The sequence below is a fragment of the Xenopus laevis genome, chromosome 7S (genome assembly GCF_017654675.1).
Source record: "Xenopus laevis strain J_2021 chromosome 7S, Xenopus_laevis_v10.1, whole genome shotgun sequence".
Classification (NCBI taxonomy): domain Eukaryota; kingdom Metazoa; phylum Chordata; class Amphibia; order Anura; family Pipidae; genus Xenopus; species Xenopus laevis.
The window spans coordinates 56,509,404-56,530,875 of NC_054384.1; the positions used below are offsets into that span (position 1 = coordinate 56,509,404).

Sequence of the window (21,472 nt, forward strand, 5' to 3'; positions counted from 1 at the left end):
ACTCCCTTCCCAGAGACTATTATCCCCGCTGTTACTATAGGCACCATCTCTCTACTATACCTTCTATCTCACAGTCACACTGTAAAGGGGTTGGAAAGCAAATTCTTTGTAACATAGTAACATAGTAACATAGTAAGTAAGGTTGAAAAAAGACACATGTCCATCGAGTTCAACCTTTTTTTTTTTTTTTTTGTTTATTAACTACCTATCTGCCAGTTGATCCAGAGGAAGGCAAAAAACCCATCTGAAGCCTCTCCAATTTGCCTTAGAGGGGGAAAAATTCCTTCCTGACTCCAAAATGGCAATCGGACTAGTCCCTGGATCAACTTGGACTATGAGCTATTTCCCATAACCCTGTATTCCCTTACTTGCTAAAAAGCCATCCAACCCCTTCTTAAAGCTATCTAATGTATCAGCCAGTACAACTGATTCAGGGAGAGAATTCCACATCTTCACAGCTCTCACTGTAAAAAACCCCTTCCGAATATTTAGGCGGAACCTCTTTTCTTCTAATCGGAATGGGTGACCTCGTGTCAGCTGGAAAGACCTACTGGTAAATAAAGCATTAGAGAGATTATTATATGATCCCCTTATATATTTATACATAGTCATCATATCACCCCTTAAGCGCCTCTTCTCCAGCGTGAACATCCCCAATTTGGCCAGTCTTTCCTCATAGCTAAGATTTTCAATACCTTTTACCAGCTTAGTTGCCCTTCTCTGTACCCTCTCTAATACAATAATGTCCTGTTTGAGTGATGGAGACCAAAACTGTACGGCATATTCTAGATGGGGCCTTACAAGTGCTCTATACAGTGGAAGAATGACCCCCTCCTCCCGTGACTCTATGCCCCTTTTAATACAGCTCAAGACCCTATTTGCCCTTGATGCTGCTGACTGGCATTGCTTGCTACAGCCAAGTTTATCATCTACAAGGACTCCAAGGTCCTTTTCCATAATGGATTTGCCTAGTGCAGTCCCATTAAGGGTATAAGTGGCTTGGATATTTTTACATCCCAGGTGCATGACTTTACATTTATCAACATTGAATCTCATTTGCCACTTAGCTGCCCAGATTGCCAGTTTGTCAAGATCATGTTGCAAGGATGCCACATCTTGGATGGAATTAATTGGGCTGGATAGTTTTGTGTCATCTGCAAACACTGATACATTACTTACAACACCCTCCCCTAAGTCATTAATGAACAAGTTAAATAAAAGTGGACCTAATACCGAGCCCTGGGGGACCCCACTAAGAACCTTACTCCAAGTAGAGAATGTCCCATTAACAACCACCCTCTGTACCCGATCCTGTAGCCAGTTTCCTATCCATGTGCAAACGACTTCATTAAGCCCAACAGACCTTAGTTTAGAAAGCAGTCGTTTGTGGGGAACAGTATCAAATGCTTTGGCAAAATCCAAATAGATCACATCTACTGCCCCCCCACTATCCAGAATCTTACTTACCACATCATAAAATGCAATCAAATTCGTCTGACATGACCTATCCTTCATAAAGCCATGCTGATTGTTGCTCATAATGCCATTCATTAGGACAAAATTTTGAATGTGATCCCTTAACAAGCCTTCAAATAATTTGCCCACCACAGATGTCAAGCTTACTGGCCTATAATTGCCAGGCTGAGATCGTAATCCCTTTTTAAATATTGGAATAACATCAGCTTTTCTCCAATCCATAGGCACCATACCAGATGACAGTGAATCTGAGAAAATCAGAAATAAGGGCTGGTCTAAAACTGAACTAAGCTCTCTTAGAACCCGGGGGTGTATGCCATCAGGCCCTGGAGCCTTGTTTACATTAATTTGTATTAAAGCTTTTTGAATCATATCCTGAGTCAGCCACTGACTAGATTGAGCTGAACCATTCGTGCAGTTATTAAGTGAGCCTGTGAACCCAGACTCCTCTATTGTATACACTGAAGAAAAGAACTGATTTAACACATTTGCCTTATCTGTATCTGTTACAACCATACTGGTACCATTATTTAATGGAGCAACACTCTCAACCTGCATCTTTTTACTATTAATATATTTAAAAAACTTTTTAGGGTTAGTTTTCACCTCCACCGCAATTAACTCTTCATTTCTTTTCTTAGCCTTCCGGATTGCTGATTTACAACATTTATTACAGTGTTTATATTCATTAAATGCAGCTTCTGTCCCTACAGATTTGTAGTTTTTAAATGCCTTTCTCTTCTTTCCCATTAACATCTTTACCTCTGTATTAAGCCACACAGGATGTGCCGGACTCCTGGAATTTGGCTAATAGAAATTGGTGTCTGTTGCTGCTACTTTGCAGATTCCCCCTCTCCCCCCTGAACTAAGTGCAGCAGTATAATGATAAGCAGTTTTTATTACTTGTACTGCCTGCTGGCACTTCCCCCCCCCCCCAACGCTTCCCTTAACTCATTTCTTACACAAATCTATTAAATCTTTTCTTGCCTTCTGTAATTCTGTCACTGCGATGATTTCTGGGGGTATTTATATATGATATTGCCACTGTGACACCCTCTATGACTTTTGGGGGTATTTATACATGATATTGCCTCAGTGCTATGGGTTCTGGGGATACTTATAAATACTGATTTAGTCTTTATTTACATCCTGAGCTAGTGGGGGCGTGGACTCAAAAAAAACCTGCATCGCATGTCCCCTGCCCTGGCTTTGTTCAGTGGGCAGGCTTACACATGGCACACCCCACCATCCCTTCACTTTTTTGTTCCCAATTCAAGCACTGGTTAACACCCCAGTGTGGCCCTGGATATTAGTGCCAATAAAGGGTTACACACTATTACAAGATAATGGGCTTTGGTCCTCACTTACTGCATGTTGTCTCCAATTTTGAAAAAATCATAATTCACCTTATTACTGATTTACAGCTTAGCACTACATTTAGTAGCATAAGCTAATATCTATCAATGGCATGCAGCTTCCAATTATATTTTAAGGTTCAGTGATGATTTGGGTGTCTGACTATTCAGGGAAAGGATTTCACATCTTGGTTGAAGCTGTACATCTCTTGATCTCATTGATATATTGCATTATAGCTCATGAAATGATGCTCCTAATAAAAAACAAAATCATATCTTAAATTGACAGAACAGTGCTCTAAAAAACTGTGGGTGCATCTGATTCCACATATGGTAAACATAAATCAGTAAACATAAAGCAGTAATGTTTCTTCTGTCTCATCCTAATCAGAATGTCATTAGCAGGCAGAAAGCTGACTGTTTTGTTGAATGGCCAGAGTGCAGGAACATTTAATGGACCTTAGCTTTGTTAGGTTTTGTAAGATTCTGGTTTTTTCCTAAACCATTACCTCTGTTTGTAAAGGAAAATTGCTCTGTAGATTAAAGAGTTTTAATTTAATATAAGCACTACAGGAAGTTTAAAAATCCTTCAAAACCGTTTATCTATATGGGACACAACACAGCCAAGATCAATGCAGCTCTTTTTGTCTCCCCAAATACCCTCAGTCTATCTCTCTACCCCCCTTCCAACTGAACAGCTCATATGCCAGGCTACAATGACCAGGTAATTAAGCAACAAACAATAGACAGGGAATGGGAGATTAACGCAGCTCGGAAATGAAGTGGGAAGTTATTTCCTGCTAACAAAGCCAGTACTGATTGTAATAAGAAGCACAATTCAGCAGGATACGTTTGGGGGAGGGAAAGCTGATAAACATGCAGAAACCCCCCCCCCCCAGTATTCTCATTATATTATGTGCTCCTATGCCAAAATCTTTACATATTAACAGTAAGAATCCTTTTGCTAGACTTTTAACACAGTACTGCCTTATAAAACAACAAGTAAGTATATAGAAATGCAGACAATATCTTAATTAGCATGCTACATGATGGGAAAAACTGTCTGTGCAAAAATGTGGGTACCCTTGTAATTTTGCTAATTGGAATGCATGTAACTGCTCAATACTGATTACTGGCAACACCAAATTGGTTGGATTAGCCCGTTAAGCTTTGAACTTCTTAGGCTGGCGTGTCCAATCATGAGAAAAGGTATTTAAGGTGGCCATTTGCAAGTTGTGCTTCTGTTTGACTCTCTCTGAAGAGTGACAGTATGGGATCCTCAAAGCAACTCTCAAAAGATCTGAAAACAAAGATTGTTCAGTATCAATGTTTAGGGGAAAGAACCAAAAAGCTACCTCAGAGGTTTAAACTGTCAGTTTCAACTGTAAGGAATGTGATCAGGAAATGGAAGGTGAAAAAGCGGTACCCAACGTGAAAAGACATGCTGGAGCCAGCGACCTTTTTACCTTCAAATTCTTCAGGATAATGTTCAAGTATCAGTCACAAAGTTGAAGTTACACAGGGGTTGGATATTCCAACAAGACAATGACCCTAAACACACTTCAAACCTACAAAGGCATTTATGTAGAGGGAGAAGTACAATATTCTGGAATGGCCGTCTCAGTCCCCCAAGTTGAATATCATCGAAAATCTATGGGATGATTTTATTGCAGGATTTCCATGCTCAGCAGCCATCAAATTTAACTGAACTGGAGATATTTTGTATGGAGGAAAGGTCAAAAATACCGCCATCTAGAATCCAGACATTCATCAAAGGCTATAGGAGGTGTCTAGAGTCTGTTACATTTGCAAAAAGAAGCTCAACTAAGTATTGATGTAATATCTCTGTTGGGATGCCCAAATTTATGCACCTAATTTTGTTATGATGCATATTGCATATTTTCTGTTAATCCAATAAATGTTATGTCACTGCTGAAATACTACTGTTTCCGTAATGCATGTTATATATTAAAAGGAATTGCTACTTTGAAAGCTTAGCCAATGATAAACAAAACTCCAAAGAATTAAGAGGGGTTCCCAAACTTTTTCATATGACTGTATCTGCCCATAATGAACTTTGGAGACTAATGCAAAACACATGAATTTTGTGTAGGTTCAAAGTGTATCCCCATTGACAGGTCCTACATTGTCTCATTTATTAATGAGGGAGCATCCTGGAAGGCCATGTTTATTTTTGAATATTGCACAATGCCTGGCTGCTTGAAATACTTGCTGCAGCTCTTTGTGCAAGATGTAAAGTACAGTTTGCAAAGCCAATTGTGTGGGAACAAGTGCTCCTTGAATAAGACCTAAGGACTGCTATTTCATCCTTATACAAAAAGTATCCCAGGTCAAAAATGCAATATACACCTATTTTTATCATCATAAGTACTATTATTACGGTTTGTGTTGAAAATGTATTTTGCCAATTTTTTGAACTAACATACATAATTTTTTCTTAGTATATTACTATGATAAAGCACTGTATTCTTTGTACTCTGCCCCATAAATTTGGCAATTTGTTAAAATGCAAAATGATCTCTGTGAACAAGCCACAACCGTCTACAGTTTTTATACAACTTAACACATAGATAAGATAGGTACTGGTTAGACTGCCCACTTGAAGTCAGGAAATTTTTTTTTTCACTATGAGGCAAATGGGAGATGCTTCAGATAGGGAGGTTGTCTTCCCTTGCATTAACTAGCAGTTAGGCAGGATGAACTCAGTGGAGTAACTAGCTATTACTCCACAGCAAATTATTTTTCAGGCTCCCAAATTGTCTAGAGGTTGACCTGTTTCACCAGTATGTATTAAAATTGTACATGATTTAGGGCCTCATGGGGCCCCTATACCTCCTGGCCCGCCTGCAGCCGCAAGGTCTGCTTCCTCTGTAGTTACATCCCTGGATGAACTTAATGGACGTGTCTTTTTCAGCCTCATCTACTATGTTAGTCATTATACACAGGACTTATTTGTAGATGATTTGTTTTACTGCTTACTCAAGCGGCAGGAAATTATAAAGTGAAAGTTGTATCAACAGCTTTAGTGCAACAAATGACAATTTCGGAATACACAATAGCAATGTCTTCTAACTAAGGTAAAAGTCCATTGTGAAACTCTGGTTTGACTGGTCTAGCAAAATATAATGAAAACAACTATTGCTTTAAAGGAGAAGGAAAGGTTAAAACTAAGTAAGCCTTATCAGAAAGGTCCATCTAAATATACCAATAAACCCCCAAAGTAATGTTGCTCTGAGTCCCCTGTCAAAAGAAACACTGCATTTCTTTCCTTCTATTGTGTACACATGGGCTTCTGTATCAGACTTCCTGCCTTCAGCTTAAACCTCATTGCCCTGGGCAAGAGCATGCTCAGTTTGCTCCTCTCCCCCCACCCCCTCCCTTCTCTACTGTAATCTGAGCCCAGAGCAGGGAGAGACTCAGGCAGGAAGTGATGTCACACCATGTTAATACTGCAGCTCCTATTCTAAACAAACAGAGAGTTTCTGGAGCTTTTTACTCAGGTATGGTAAAACATTCTACAGAACAAATATAACATTCTAGGTTGCACTATTGCAGCTAATCTATTAGCAATAAAATGCCTCTGTAGCTTTCCTTCTCCTTTAAATTAATGTCTTAATGAAGTTTGCACAATCCAACAGACCCCTGCCCTGTTTATTCAGCCCAGGACAGTATGTTCCTGTAATAGTTCAAAAGTTGCGCCAACTGAAGTAACACCCTTTCGTGTAGACTAGAGCCCTAATTCTTACCATTGGGTCCTCAGAATACAACCAGCATGCTTTAAACCTTGATGATATATTGAAGAATTCTGGGAGTTTTAACCCAACATTTAGAGACCCAAGCATAAGACACAAGGCATGGAGAAGGTTCTGATTTGCGAAAAATATGGCCACCTTCAGAATAAGGTAGAATACAGCATTCAGGGAAAGTAAAAAAGAATCTATTTGTCATCTCTACACAAGATATGTGTTTCCGAACAGCTACATTATAATCCTTGTATATTGACCGTTGCTCATAAAACAGCTCAACAGTGTTTTTGTTTTCTGATTTGGAACTCATACATATGTGGCTGAAACTGACAAACTACAACATTAATAAATCTGGTGTTTGGAAATAAAAAGCAATGTTACCCCAAGGTCTACACAATTGTCGACAGGGACATTGCAGCCAAAAAGTGTTTATATACTGTATGACTAATAAAATACAGGTATGGAACCTGTTATCCAGAATGCTCAGTGCCTGGAGTTTTTTGGATAACAGATCTTTCTGGAATTTGGATCTTCATACCTTAAGTCTACTAGAAAATCATGTAAACATTAAATAAACCCAATAAACTGGGTTTGCTTCCAATAAGGATTAATTATAACTGAGTTTTACAAGGTACTATTTTATTATTACAGAGACAAATAAATAATTTTTTTATATTTGGATTATTTTATTATAATAGAGTATATAGGAGATGGCCTTTTCCCTAATTTGGAGCTTTCTAGATAACGGGTCTCCAGAGAACGGATCTGTCACGGTCGGCACCCTACACCAGAACAGATGCCAAGCACCCTGGTCTCGGCTCGACTTCACCAGTTAAGTGACAGCCTTTGGCCTCGGGAGGAGCCCTCGGCGTACTCAGATGCCACCTGGACTTAACGAGAGGTGCAAAGCATAAGTTCTGGCAGGCAATGGGGCACGACTGTCTTACAAGGATGTTAGAAGATAGGAAGCCACAGGAACAGGCAGGCCGGGCCAGCCCAAGCAGTAGAGAAGTCAGACAGGCTAAAATCAGGATGGAGAAAACGTAGAATGGTCAATGGACAGGCAGAGGTCAGGATTGGAGATGTCAGAATAGTCACAGGCTAGCAGGGTCAGGATTAGAGAGATCAGCGTAGTAATTCAGGCAGGCAAGGGTCAAACACGGCAGAGCTATCAGGAATAAAGTAATAGCACCCAGGAACAAGCTAATTTGAACCTAACAACGGGCAACTTGCTAAAACCTAAATTCCCCTTAAATACATTTGAATTTGGCGCCATTGCGCGCTGACGTCATACTTCAGCGTCACTGCGCCTTTAAGAGCCGAGCGTGCGCGGCGCGCGCGCCTTAGGGGAAACCGGCACCAGGAAGTGAGCCGGAGCTGCAGGAGCTGCGCAGCGGGCGTCCACGCCGAAGGAGCGGCGGTGGACCCCGCTGCCCACTAGACTACCAGGGTAAGTCCTGACAGGATCTCATATCAGTACTGCAAATCTATAAGATTTGTGTCCAGTCCACAATAATTTTATTCTATACATGGAGAAATACAAATGCAGCCTTAAAACATGCATAAAATACACAAGTAGCTAACATTATAAATGTTTTAATGTACTATATATGAGGCTACATTGGCAAAGGCTATATATCAACAAAAGGGGGCTTCAGAATGTATTTCTAATACTTTACTGTGCTGCAAGCAAAGTATTTTGAAATATCTTGTTTGATAGACTGATAGATAATATGGCTTACCTTGCACAATGAGATGTACACGAGAGGTTTTGGGATGATTGTCTGTCTGCACAGAGCAGGTGTAGGCTCCCTCATCATAAATGTCCACATTCTGGATCTCAATGCTGTACTGACTCTTTGTGTTGGCCAGAATCACCACACGGGGGTCGATTGACCACTTGTCATTGCCAGTGTACAAGATGGTGCTACGATTTAACCAGGCCACTCGTGTCACTCTGTTGTCTACTGTGCACCTGCAAGGGATAACAAAGGACACAATTAAGGCTGTGTGCTTATCAATTGATGAAACCTTTTATACTGAATCAATTAAATAGTGACAACAGGTAGAAGTCTTAAACAGAGGCTGTAAAAGCATGGCAAGGCAGGTAAGTCAAGTGAGGATATATACAGTACTAATTAAAGGATGAACTGAATGAAAACACTAGCATAATTAAAAGCAATACAGATGACAGCCTGCCAGATAGACAGAAAGGACACACAAATGGGATGGCAAAAAGACTGTTACAAAAAATACTGAATGGCCAAATGGTAAACACAGAGAGCAGGGATTCAGTAAAGAAGGGGAAGAAAGACAGTGAGGTCAAGAGACAGAAACATGTTCTGTACAATCCTTGCCCATCTGATTGACATAAACAGCAGATGAAAGATTCATATGAAAGAGTACTGGCAGAAAATTGAGTCTGCAGGGAGCAGTATAATATTTAAATTATCTGATATAAACTTCTTAGCTATAACTCACAAGGAAAGCTGGCATTTTAAAAAAGAATAAACAAGGCAATAAATGAATGTGCAGCTTTTCACCTTTTTATCATTTTTCCCCCTGTCTGATGTGGTCTATTCAGTGAGGTCTGATGGGAAACTACATTTAATTTCCAGGTGAAAAAGCCACTTCCTAGCAGAGAACTGACCTAAGCTCTTATCTCATATCCAAACATTGCAAAAAAAAAATGGTTGCTTCGTATGCGATTTGGTTTCAGCTGTGGAATTTTGTATAATAAGTATTTTTAATGCAGTGTAGGCAAATATGGGCAGTTACTTTTTCCTTTAAGTATTCAAAGAGCTTAAAGCTTGCAAATTGATCGGAATAACATGCTCTGAAAATCTCATCTCCCTCAGGTAGGAAAGAGAAAGATCAGTTCTGTGAAGGCCATGCTGACTTCAGATCTTTACAAATGTTTCATTCTATCATGAAAAGAATGCTGCAATTTGACTTGAATTTTTGTTATAGCAATGCTAAAACTAGCCTAGGTTTGTTTCAATTGCTGTAAGTTATAGATTAAATATTACATGAAACATCATAAATAGTGTGATTCTATAAGCAGGTTGGGGACATCTTTTTTCTTAAACAGTTTTCTTCTTGTTGTGGGAATGTCTAGCTTGCAGCCCTCCCATTGTTGTGCACTACAATAATATAAGCTAATCAACAGGTGACTGGAACACAGCCTACTGTTCTTACTACAGCTGGTTCCTATAGTATTAGCAACCCATCGAATACAATTATATCAAATTATTCTAGACATAATAACCCTTGAAAATACAATTATGGGTGCCATGAAGCCAGTGCAAGTGTAGCAGTTCGCCATTAGTAAAAACCAAACTACAGAACTGTTTTCTTCATCTTCCAAGCACTAAGGGCAGGTTTTAGGTCAGCGTTTACAATTACACTCATAAATAGTGTGATTCTATAAGCAGGTTAGGGACACCTTTTTTCTTACACAGTTTTCTTCTTGCTGTGGGAATGTCTAGCTTGTTGCCCGCCGGTTGTTGTGCACTACAATAATATAAGCTAATCAACAGGTGACTGGAACACAGCCTACTGTTCTTACTGCAGCTGATTCCTATAGTATTAGCAACCCATCGAATACAATTATATCAAATTATGGGTGACTTGAAGGCAGTACAAGAGTAGCAGTTCGCCATAAGTAAAAAACCAAACTACAGAACTGCTTTCTTCACCTTCAAGCACTAAGAGCAGGTTGTAGGTCAAAGTTTATGATAACACTTGATGAGATCTATCAGCAGGTAAATGAAGCAGAGTAACCATTTGGCAGCTATTGATTCTTTAGTAAGAAAGCATTATGGATTAACACAGTGGTTCCAAAGGCACAATGAATGATACATTGTTTCATCGGCATAAACACACATTTCTGATCTGGTTCTGATTACTTTACCCCCTAATTTTTTGTCAGTGCATGGGAACGGTATGCTATAATACAGAAAATAACACATATCAAATAATACACATGACAACTTACTTTAGTTGGAGAATGGCCGCAGCAGAATTTATTAATAGATTTTTTAACATACCATGTAATATCAACATACTTTAAACTAGCCAGCCCAATTCCTTCATTGGGTAGCCTATCCCAAATAGTTCGGCCTTTTGATTCTGCCAGCCAGGAAACTAATTACATAACAAAATTAGATTTTACTCCAGTATGTATATATATATATATATATATATATATATATATATATATATATATATATATATATATATATATATATATATATATATATATATATATATATATATATATATATCCTATATAATAAAGTTTCTCTGTGTCCAGTCCCAGTGTCCGTGGGATTGCGCTACTGCGCATGTGCCCCACGGACCGTCTCTGGCGAATTTTTTTTTAGACTAGAACAATTCTGTTTTTATAAATGTTTGACTACATATGTTCTAGTGCCCGTTAATTTAACGGGCTTAATGTCTAGTATATATATATATATATATATATATATTTTTTTTTTTAATCTTTTATTAACAACATATAATTAATATATGACACAAACAAGGTGGGTTTGTGCTTGCAAATCTGGAGGATGTTCCTCCTTCACCGATCTTCGCCGACTGACAGGTAAGCTAGCCGCGAACCGGCTTTCATACCCCTTTGTCTAGGTCACATGACCATCCATCATCCATCGGCTTTCTTTGCTACCCAGCTGTCGCACGAGACCTTCTATCAAGCCAGGGAATACGCTGACTACATTTTTCACCTCAGGTAAGTATACAAAATTAACCCTTTCTTTACAGCAACCTACCCATGCCTGCTAATAAGTGTTAAACACATATAACATAGAGCAAACATAGTGTAACTGTGACACATTATGTACTTTTATAGCAAGTTCATTTGATGAACGGACCTAATAGCTCTTTAAAAATGCAGCTATAAGCATACTCAAAATGAAGATGTGCTTTTAACCCTTTGCCCCAAAAGTAATTTCACATGTGTTAGGCAGTCTGACAGAAAAAAGCTACACATTGCATGGAGACAAAATATACCATGCAAGTTTAGAAATTGAGACAAAACATATGTTAAGTGGGTGACTTTTTAGGGATGCAGCAAATCGATTTTGGTATTTGGAACAATTTTTATTTAGCTAAATTATTAGTGCCTTACCCCAAACATATCCGACCAAACCCTTAAAGTGATACTGACATATTACTATAAAAATCATAGGAACGTGTCAGTATGAAGTAAATGCTGCACACGGAATAGTTCCCCTTAAAGCCGCCCCCAGCCCCGCAAGCCTGTGTGCAGCAGAACGACTGACACAGCTAACAGATCTTCCGCATTGCTTCAGTGATGCAGGGCTGGGGGCTGAGCAATCCTTCCATAGGCTGAAGTCCTGTTTTGATTCGTAATCAGCCTATGGAAGGATTGTGCCGCCCCCCAGCCCAGTGTCTCTGAAATGGTTCAGAAGATCATTTAGCAGTGTCGGAGAGGTGGGGAAATATTCCAGATGCAGCATTTACTTGAAACTGACACGTTCCTATGATTTTTTTTTTTTCATATGTAAGCTTGAAATCTGACATGGGGCTAGACAAATTGTTTCCCAGGTGCCCCAGTCATGTGTTCTGATAAACTTCAGTCACTCTTTACTGCTGCACTGGAGCGATATATCACCCCCTCCACACCATCAGCAGAACAATGGGAAGGTAACCAGATAACAGCTCCCTTGTAGATATAAGAGCAGCACTAAATAGTAAAAATCCATGTCCCACTGTGACTTTGTCAGGTTCATTGATAAGCATAAACAATAATCTGTCGGAAAGCAGTTCCATCCTGAAGTGCTGGCTCTTGCTAAAAGCACATGACCAGGCAAAATGACCTGATATGGCTGCCTACACACCAGTATTACAACTAAAAAAATACACATGATTAGAAATGATATTTGTAATTTAAAGCTAAACCATAAACATCATGACAGAATCCCTTATTTTAGAATATTGCAGATTCCCACACTCTTAATGGGTATATAGCCATATAACATTTTGTATTTCAAAAAGGTATTATGTAAATGGTGTCTGTAAAGTTTGGGAAATATTGATAGGCTATCATTAAAGGGGAACTACACAAAAACACAACTTAATCTTTTTGAAAGTAAACATAATTTTAAGCAACTTTACAATATACATCAATTAAAAAATATGTAGACTTTTCATGATTTTTAATGGTTCTCTAAGCCTAGCCCCCTGCTCTTCTGCTGATCTTTCTGACTACTTTGCTGAGATGTCTGACTACCGTTACTTTGTATCAACAGCCAGCTGTCCTTAGACTGCATCTTCCTAAGGAACAGAGCATCACAGTGCAATGCATTGTGGGTTATTTAGCTCCTGCATGCTTTCTATAAGCTGTGGAGAAGTTGTTGCAATTTGTAACATCAGCATTAGTCCCTCCTTCCTAAAATGATGCAGAAAGAGAACTGTTAACCCACTGGATTGCAGCATAGAAAATGGCATGTATTCATACTTTTTAAAGAAACAGGTATGTGTGATGGGCATATTAGGGGTTTCTGTGTTATGTGGGCCTCTTTATCAAATTTTGGTTTGGAAGCCTGAGTTCCCCTTTAAAAAAGCAATACTGATAGTATTGGTACTATACAACAGAAAACTATTTATAAAAACATTTGCTATATAAATATCATTTTTTCTTTTTCTTTAATAAGATTACAGATTATCATCATATTTTGTGTGGGTTTACTGCCGTATATCAAATTTATTGCAAGACAGAACAAACCTATTTAAAAAATCTCTATGGGACACAGTGGTCACTTCACTATGCTTTTTTCAGATAAACCATGTTATTTTATTAGCTTTTCCAATACGTCATTCACTCAATTTTCTGTCTGGCCCCTGGACCTTTTTTTATAATTATCAAATTCGTTATTTTACTTTGCTTAGCTAATGCCTTTCAGTTCCAAAAATGCCTGTATCATCTCCTTTTTGCCCCTCCTGAGATCCGGACTGAAGGCAGCAGATAATCTCCCCTTCTGGAAAGACGTCTGTAAACAAACCAGACTCTAGTATTTGTCACAGAAATAAGCAAAGGGAATATGGAGTCCCTATTGCCCGTTTTTCTGCCAGATTCTTCTCTTTCTCATTTGCATAACTATTAAGCCCTGAAACAATGGCTGATCAAAGGAGTCTCTGCATCTGCAGTGTTTTCACAGAAATGGAATATAGAAACACACAAAGGCTACTGAGGCTACGACCTTCTCTAAAATTACTAGAACATTTCATCATGTTTGCAGCTGTAGAAAAAATAATCCCCCCATCCATAAAAAATAGCTTGCAGCCTGTTTCTCGGTATTGTGCCAGTACTTCATAAATACTAGTTATAGGGGAATGACAGTCCCTGTGAGCTCTTGCTAAAAACCCTCTTGGAGCTTTCCATGTACTACCATAAACTTAGTGAGAGAAACTTATTGGGAAGAAAGTGCCAGCTTGGGAGAAATAGAAATACTAACTAACAAAAGCTTAGCACAACTCTGCAGGGAACTACATTGGATATGATGTGAGATAAAGTAAAATAAGACTATTTGGAAGCAAGAATCAAGGTTTATTGTGTGTGCAAATAGGAAACTTCCAACTTGCTTCATCTTAAACTCTTTCTACAGAATGGCAAATACCTCCTGTGCTGTGAATGAATACAGTAAAAATCCTCTTGTTAAAATCTTCTAGTACGCTTCAACATAAAAATATGACCATGGACAGTATAAGAAATAGAGCCTGGTTATTTGCCAGATGGTAACTGAAAATATAACTGGGTCAGAACACTAAAAACCTGGTGCTTGGAACTGATTTAGCTGCAAAATCTTTTTAATCCATGCACATATATCAGTCATGTCCAAAGTCAGGCCCGCTGGCCAATTGCGACCCGTTTTCAAATTTACACTGGGTCGCAGTCTCTATCATGAAATAAATAATAATGTGGCCCCCCCAGCACAGTGCAATCAGGAATCGCCAGGCCCGGACTGGCCATTTGTGAATACGGGCAAATGCCCGTTGGGCCGCTGCCCATGCAGTGTAAATGGGCCGCATGGACAGTGTGTGATCTCCTGTGCGCAGGGCCCTTGCGCTCAGATGAAGAGAGAAATGTAATTTTGCAGGACCTGCACTAACATTTTCTACCAGTAGAAGTGAGCAGAAGAAATTGAAGAGCTGCACGGGGGAAACATGAGCAAGTTTGCAGTGCTTTTGAAACGCTCCATTAATTCCTGCTGATGAAGGGAGGGATGGAATTTTCTTCTGCACTTCCCCCCTTGCACCCCCCAACTGTACAGAGAAAGGGCAGGTAAGAACAACTACTTCCTGCTACTTAAAGTGATACTGACATGAAAAAATACATATATATAAATAATACTGTTCATCTAAAGTTATAGGTCACACTGAGTATTTTTTGCTTAAACTTTTGCTTTGCTAGTAATTGTTACCTCAGAACCTAAAACCGAACTGCTTTGGATCCCGACTGCCACTTCTCATCCTATCTGTTAAACAGTGTCTTCACTGATATGGGTGGATGTATTCTTTAGTTTTTCCCTAACTTCTATGCAACTTCAGGCTCATTGTCTCTGCATATAACCTATGTACATTTTGAAATCTGCACTGTGTGTGAGTTGCCTTATATGTTAGAAAAAAGTGTTTTTAGTTCATTTTTGTGAAAGAATTCTTCATTTGCAAGCAGTCTTGTGTCCTACAGATGTCTGTTTCAAAGCACTCCCCCACTCTTTTATGCCACATACAGCCCAGAATGATATGTGTCAACACACTGCTCCTATACATCACAGCCCCCTTTGCTGTTAAAAAAATTTGGAGTTCAATCTTGCAATCTGTTCTAATCTGCCAGCATAAATCTAGCTTCTCAGCGCAATCCCACATGGAATAGCCCTAGCTCATGATGCTGTGAATAGTTATAGTTCAGCAGATTAATAATAGTAATATTATCGTGTGGTAAATAGATCTTTATGAAAATCCTGTTTGGATACATTTTAATGCAGATTTATTTACCACATATGGGACACTTGTCATAACTCTGTTATGTCATGATACTGATACTATCACTGGACAGTTTAATTATTCACAGCAGTCTTGTCCTGCTTTATGGCAGCTGAGATTCTAGCTATCTATGTGCAGTTTTCTATGCAGGACATGACAGGCTTTGGGCATCTGTTCACAGGTTTTTATCTAATATTCCCCTGTATAATTGTGTCCAAGGAATGGATTAAAAAAACTTGCTCCCAATAAAGACTAATTATATCTTAGTTTGGCTCAAACTACTGTTTTATTATTACAGAGAAAATGAAATCAATGTTAAACATTTGGATTGTTTGAATATAATGGAATCTATGGGAGATGGCCTTTCCTAATTTGGAGTTTTCTGAAAAATGGGTTTCCAGATAACCGAACCTATACCTGAAGTGGGCTGCTTTGTTTTTTTTTGCCAGGGCTGCTTTTTTCTACCAGCCCTGGGAATCGCGTAGCTGTAGCAGTAATATTTGGGCACAATAATGAAATGATCTGCCACTTGGTCTATGTGCTGAATGTGTTAACAATAGACACGTACTGGCACGTAGTGACACACCAATCTTGCATACTTCTTTAGGGCCTAAACGTTCAATAGACGTACTGACATGTCAGTATAGTAAACTATGCAAGAGCAGCATGTCACCAGGCCCGGATTTTGTGCTCCGTCGCTCTGGGGGCCACTGGGTCCTATAGCCGGCACCTGCACTCGCATCGCCCCTGTGTGAATGCGTCGGAGCACTGGGTATGATGCATACAGGAGTATGCATCCCCAGGGCTCCCTTGGATTGCAGCTGGGCAGCATGCCAAACCTAAAATAGTGCCACCCTAGGCCTGGGTAGGGTTGCCATCCAGCCAGTATTTTACCAGCCTAGCCGTAAAACACCTGCCAAGGCTGGGGCCAGTATTACAAATTTACAAGCAATGTAGCTGCCGGTAAATACCCTTAAAAGGACCCCTTGGCCCGCCCCCAAACCCCTGGAAATATAACTTTTGTGCCGTGTCGCGGCCCACCCCCTTTTACATCACGGCCCGCCCTCTTTTGTTCCTGACCCCCACCAGCCGGTAAAAATGTTAGGGAAAGGTGGCAACCCTAGGCCTGGGCCTTTGTTGCCTCGCCACAAATCCAGGCCTGGGCATCACTACATGCCAGTACGTGTCTACTGCTAACACATTCAGCACACATGCAGCAGTATAGATCATTTCACTAATGACTAATGTGCCCAAATATTACGGCTATACGATTCCTTGTTTAAATGAGGCACGGAAAATAAGTCCAAACAGACTCCACTTCTCCATTCCTAAATGCCATGTACGTGTCAATCTCCAGGAATGAATGGTCCTGATTGCAAGCTTGCTACCTCGGAATGGATGTCAAGCTGAATGGTCGGCCCCCACACATTTTCACCTCACCAAATCTGCCCTTTGTTTGGACACCCCTGACTTATATGATTCTATAACCTCCAAAAGTTCTCTCAATGCACCCAAAGAACATACATATATCTGGAAATACCAAACTGGATATATTAGTACCAATCTCTGCTATCTAACATCTCTAGCAATGTATATTCATTTGCAGATAAAACACTGATGTATTTATTCATTGTGTCTATGTTATGTAAATCTAATGGACCTTTCTATACTCAACAAAACCATAAAAATCCAAAGTCCAAAGTCAAGGGTAAAACAAGCCCTAAGGCAATGTTGGCTCCAAGGAACAGGGTCAAACATTAAATAAGCATGAAGAAGAGGGGGGAAGGAACATGAAGTGGAATTGATATAATAAAGACTTGAGGAAGTTTGAAATAGAATATAACAATGATATAAATATAAAAGCATATAATAGAGAAATGTAATGGGCAATGAAACATAATGGGAAGGGAGCAAGAGGGGAGAGAAAAAAAAGATTGAAGTTTTGTAATCGCAAAAAGGCCCTCACAGGAACCTCTAATGACTGAAATGCAGATTAAAGAACATTTCTGCATTCAATCACTATAGCACATAATCCTGCCTTATTAACTAGCTCACATCTGGAAGGTAATTTCCTGTACTACGTTCTGCATCAATGCTCAAAGATGCCTTCAAGGTTAAACCTGGTTCATTTCCCTGTTCCATGTAAGTAGCGTGTCTTACATTAATATAATGAACTAGTTCCTTTGTTTGAAAGAAAAGAAATGAATCAGTGCAGAAGTCTTCCAGGGAGGTTTTTTTTTAGGGTATCTTATTGTGAAGCCTCTGGCACTCAAGAGGTTGAAACATATTTCATGTTCCAGCCACATTATGGTTCCCACAAAAACTCTGTGAATCCAATTTAAGAACAGATTACCTCCTCTCACTTACTTCATTTGAAGCAATTACATGTTAATTTTCATTGAAACTCACCTAATGCATACCAATCACAGCTTCCACCTTCTCAGAATATTTTAAGAATGCTTGGCTGTAGCAGAATGTGCTTTTAACCCTTTGCCCCAAAAGTAATTTCACATGTGTTGGGCAGTCTGACAGAAAAAAAGCTAGACACTGCATCAAGACTATGGGGCAGATTCACTAACAGGCGAAAAGTTGCTCAGGTTAATTTATTATTACAATTATTTCTTTATGTTATATGTTGCAGCAAATACTTAACATTTCCTTTGTTAATTACACATGTAATGTATTTGTAGAGTTGTTATAATGCCCTACACATGTGTCCACTGTATAGTTAATGTTCCATATGTTAGAAAATGTATGGCGGAAACCAGTTCCCAAAAACAATTTTTAAGGACTATCACTCTGAAAAAAAGGGAAAGACACCAGTGTTTTTGAACTTTGATGCTTTTTCCACTAAAGAATATGATGATGTAAGTAACAGAAGATTGAGGAAGATCTATGCATTCCAGTGCACTTAACCTGGTCTAAGCTGGTGAAGGTAATTCTGGCGGAAGAGGTAACGTTCAGTAAAATCCGCATTTTTGTGAATTTGCGGAGTAACATTCATTCACCAGAGCGAATTGTTGCCTGGCGATAGAGTGCGAATGAGTGCTAGCGAATTGCCGCCTGCACCCGTTAGTAAATTGACGATTTCCGACCAAACCCTTAATGCAATGTGGTTTTTGAAAAACTGGACAACTGAAGGTGACAATTTGTTTTTTGGATGATGCAATTTTTTTTTCTTATTGAAAATACAGCATACAGTTCTGATTCTGTTCTGTATTTGGTCAAATGTTTTCTGGAGGATTAGTTTTTTTGTGGAAATATGAAAATTCTGGATAAGCAACATCACTACTTCACTATATAAAACTAAAATTCCTTGTATATCCTCTACAGTATATGTCATCGGATCTGTTCATGCTTCTTTGCTGTAGGCCAATGTAAGTGCTCAATATCACAGCAAAGAAATGCAGTTTTTTCTTTCTGTTCTGAATTAACTTTGATCTAACTTATATTTCAGATTACTAATGGTTAAAGTATTAAACCATAGTTCATGATGCACTTAAAGGGGCATATTTATTATGCTGTGTAAAAAACGGTGGGATAATAACACCACACATGGCCAAGCGTCGCAGTGTAAAAAACGGTGTACATTTTTAAGAGTTTTAAGAGTGACTTCCACCTGAAGCAATGTAAAATAACAGCATCAAATATGGCTTTTGCATGGCGTAACATTGCACACACCTTGATAAATTCACCATTTATTTTACACAGCTTTACACGCAAATTTTGTTTTACACAGCATAATACATATGACCCTTAATGCATCAGCTATTTCCATTCAGCTTGATAGTTCTACTCTAAGCTTCTAGAGTATTAAAAATGAAAAACAAAAATTGTTCTGATTTAGCTACATGCATTTAGAAGTAATAAAACCTTCAGGTAACCATTATTGATTCTGTGAGCTACCTATAGTATGTGGATTGTATTAAGTGTTCATTTTGAATCAGTGGGGCAGGGAAAAAAAAACAGATGGAGGCCACCATGTTTTTCATACTTTGCACCCTGCTCCAGCTGGAGCAACTGTTGGTCATTCTGCATGGATTGCAAAGAGCTAGTCTTCTTCTCCCAAGTTAGGGAGCCTTTTTAACTTTGTAAATGAGCTTTTGCAGAATTTCACTCTATCAAAATGTCTCAAAATGACAGGGTATTTCTTTTTTTACATGAGGGTTAGCTGTCCATACAGTTAGCAGGTTTTGGTAAACTGTGACCTAGTAGATATCAGCATATAAACATTTTTATATCCATAAATAGAATGTAGAAAGTACAAATATGCTTAGCCGGCATTAGGCTCTTTTGTACCTCTGTGGTTATTGGCTACTGTGGCTGCTCTGTGATTTTTTGCCATCTACCTATATAATAATCAGGCAACCATGTCTCCTTTGTTGCAAGAAGAATGAAATGCAACATCATTCGTTTTAGCTCTGTCGTTTGAATGAAAATGTTTAGCAATACATCTACAAATTGAAGCTTTATTGAAAAATATTTAATAACATTTTTGTACAAATCTCTTGTTTGCAGCTACAATACCCCTTTATCTTGTTTTTTTAGCTGCAAATGGGCTTTTTACACATTAAACCAGATATCAAATCATCACATGTTGCTGCCAAAGAGTATGAAAGCAGTGGGCATACTCAATGACCAAATCTTAGAGTCTGTTTAGCTTATATTGTGAAAGGAATAGTAATCTGCATGTCTAATAAAGTGGAAATAGATTCCAACTGCTAATATGCCAAAGGTGAAACTGTGCCCAGGTTTTCTCTGAGTAATGGAAGAATAAAAAATATAATGATATCACTAACAATTAGATTTATTTGAAAAAAAAAAAATGTTCAAAATATGGAGAAAAAATAGAAAGTGAAGGACTGTGAAGAAAAATGCTAGTTGCTGATTACCAGGTAAGGTTCAGCAGAGCTGAGGCAAACTTTGCACCTGATATTACTTAGTCCCCCTTGTACATATTTATTCCATTCATTTGCAAACGGCTTGCTCTGACTAAGGGCGAGGTCACACGGTGCATTTTTATGTGGCATTTTTAAAAATGCTCGGTCAAGTGGAGCATAAATACGCCAATGAAACCACATGTGCATAATAATGTATGTTTTTCAGCATGTAGTTTTCTTTTTTCAACATGCATTTCTGTTTTTGCTCGTTCTCCACAATTCCGCTCTGAAGAATTTTATTAAACTTTTGTGAAAAAAAAGCATGAGAAAAAAACACAGACAGTGCTGCAGATGCATTCCATCCCGCTAGAGTTTGGCCACCATATTAAAAGTACGATGCATATTTCAGCTAAGTGTATTTCCAAACCTGTGTATCCCATAGAGTTTAATAATAGGGTTTTCCTTGGCAACTTGTTTTTTTCGGCTTAATAACGCAAATACTGGCATCTTGTGGCAGATATTGACTTATTACATTATTTTCAGTAGGGCTTAATTTCACGTGTATTTACACTCGACCACACGTTTTTTAAAAGCGTACCATAAAAACGATCCGTGTCACCTTGCCCTTCGAATATCAAGAGGATTTTGGAAGAACAAAATGCATAAATCTAGTATGTACAGTATGTTTATCTTCTTCTTTCAAAAACGGCCATTACTTCAGTTTGATTACAAATATTTTTCTAACCTTCAATGGTCATTCTTTGGTAAATGGTACACAAGACAATTTGTGCTTCTAATTATATTGATAACTGTGCATGTAATATCGATGCTTCACAGACAAACAGAGAATACGTTTTTCAGGGTTAAGGACATAGCAATATTCACAATCAAAAACACTGCCTATGAATTTAGATATTCATCACCAGTCAAACTGAACAGATTGAACTCAAGAGGCCTCTTCTGAACA

The 21,472-nt window shown here is 38.7% G+C and overlaps 1 protein-coding gene across 3 annotated transcripts in view; it reads right to left on the reverse strand.

Annotated features, from left to right (window-relative positions):
* ntm.S (neurotrimin S homeolog) overlaps positions 1–21,472 on the reverse strand; it is a 778,399-nt gene that overhangs the window by 115,105 nt on the left and 641,822 nt on the right. For all 3 annotated transcript variants that reach the window (XM_041571292.1, XM_018227680.2, XM_018227679.2), the window contains exon 3: positions 8,341–8,573. In XM_041571292.1, the coding sequence (XP_041427226.1) occupies positions 8,341–8,573 (233 nt within the window). The remainder of the gene's footprint in view (positions 1–8,340; positions 8,574–21,472) is intronic.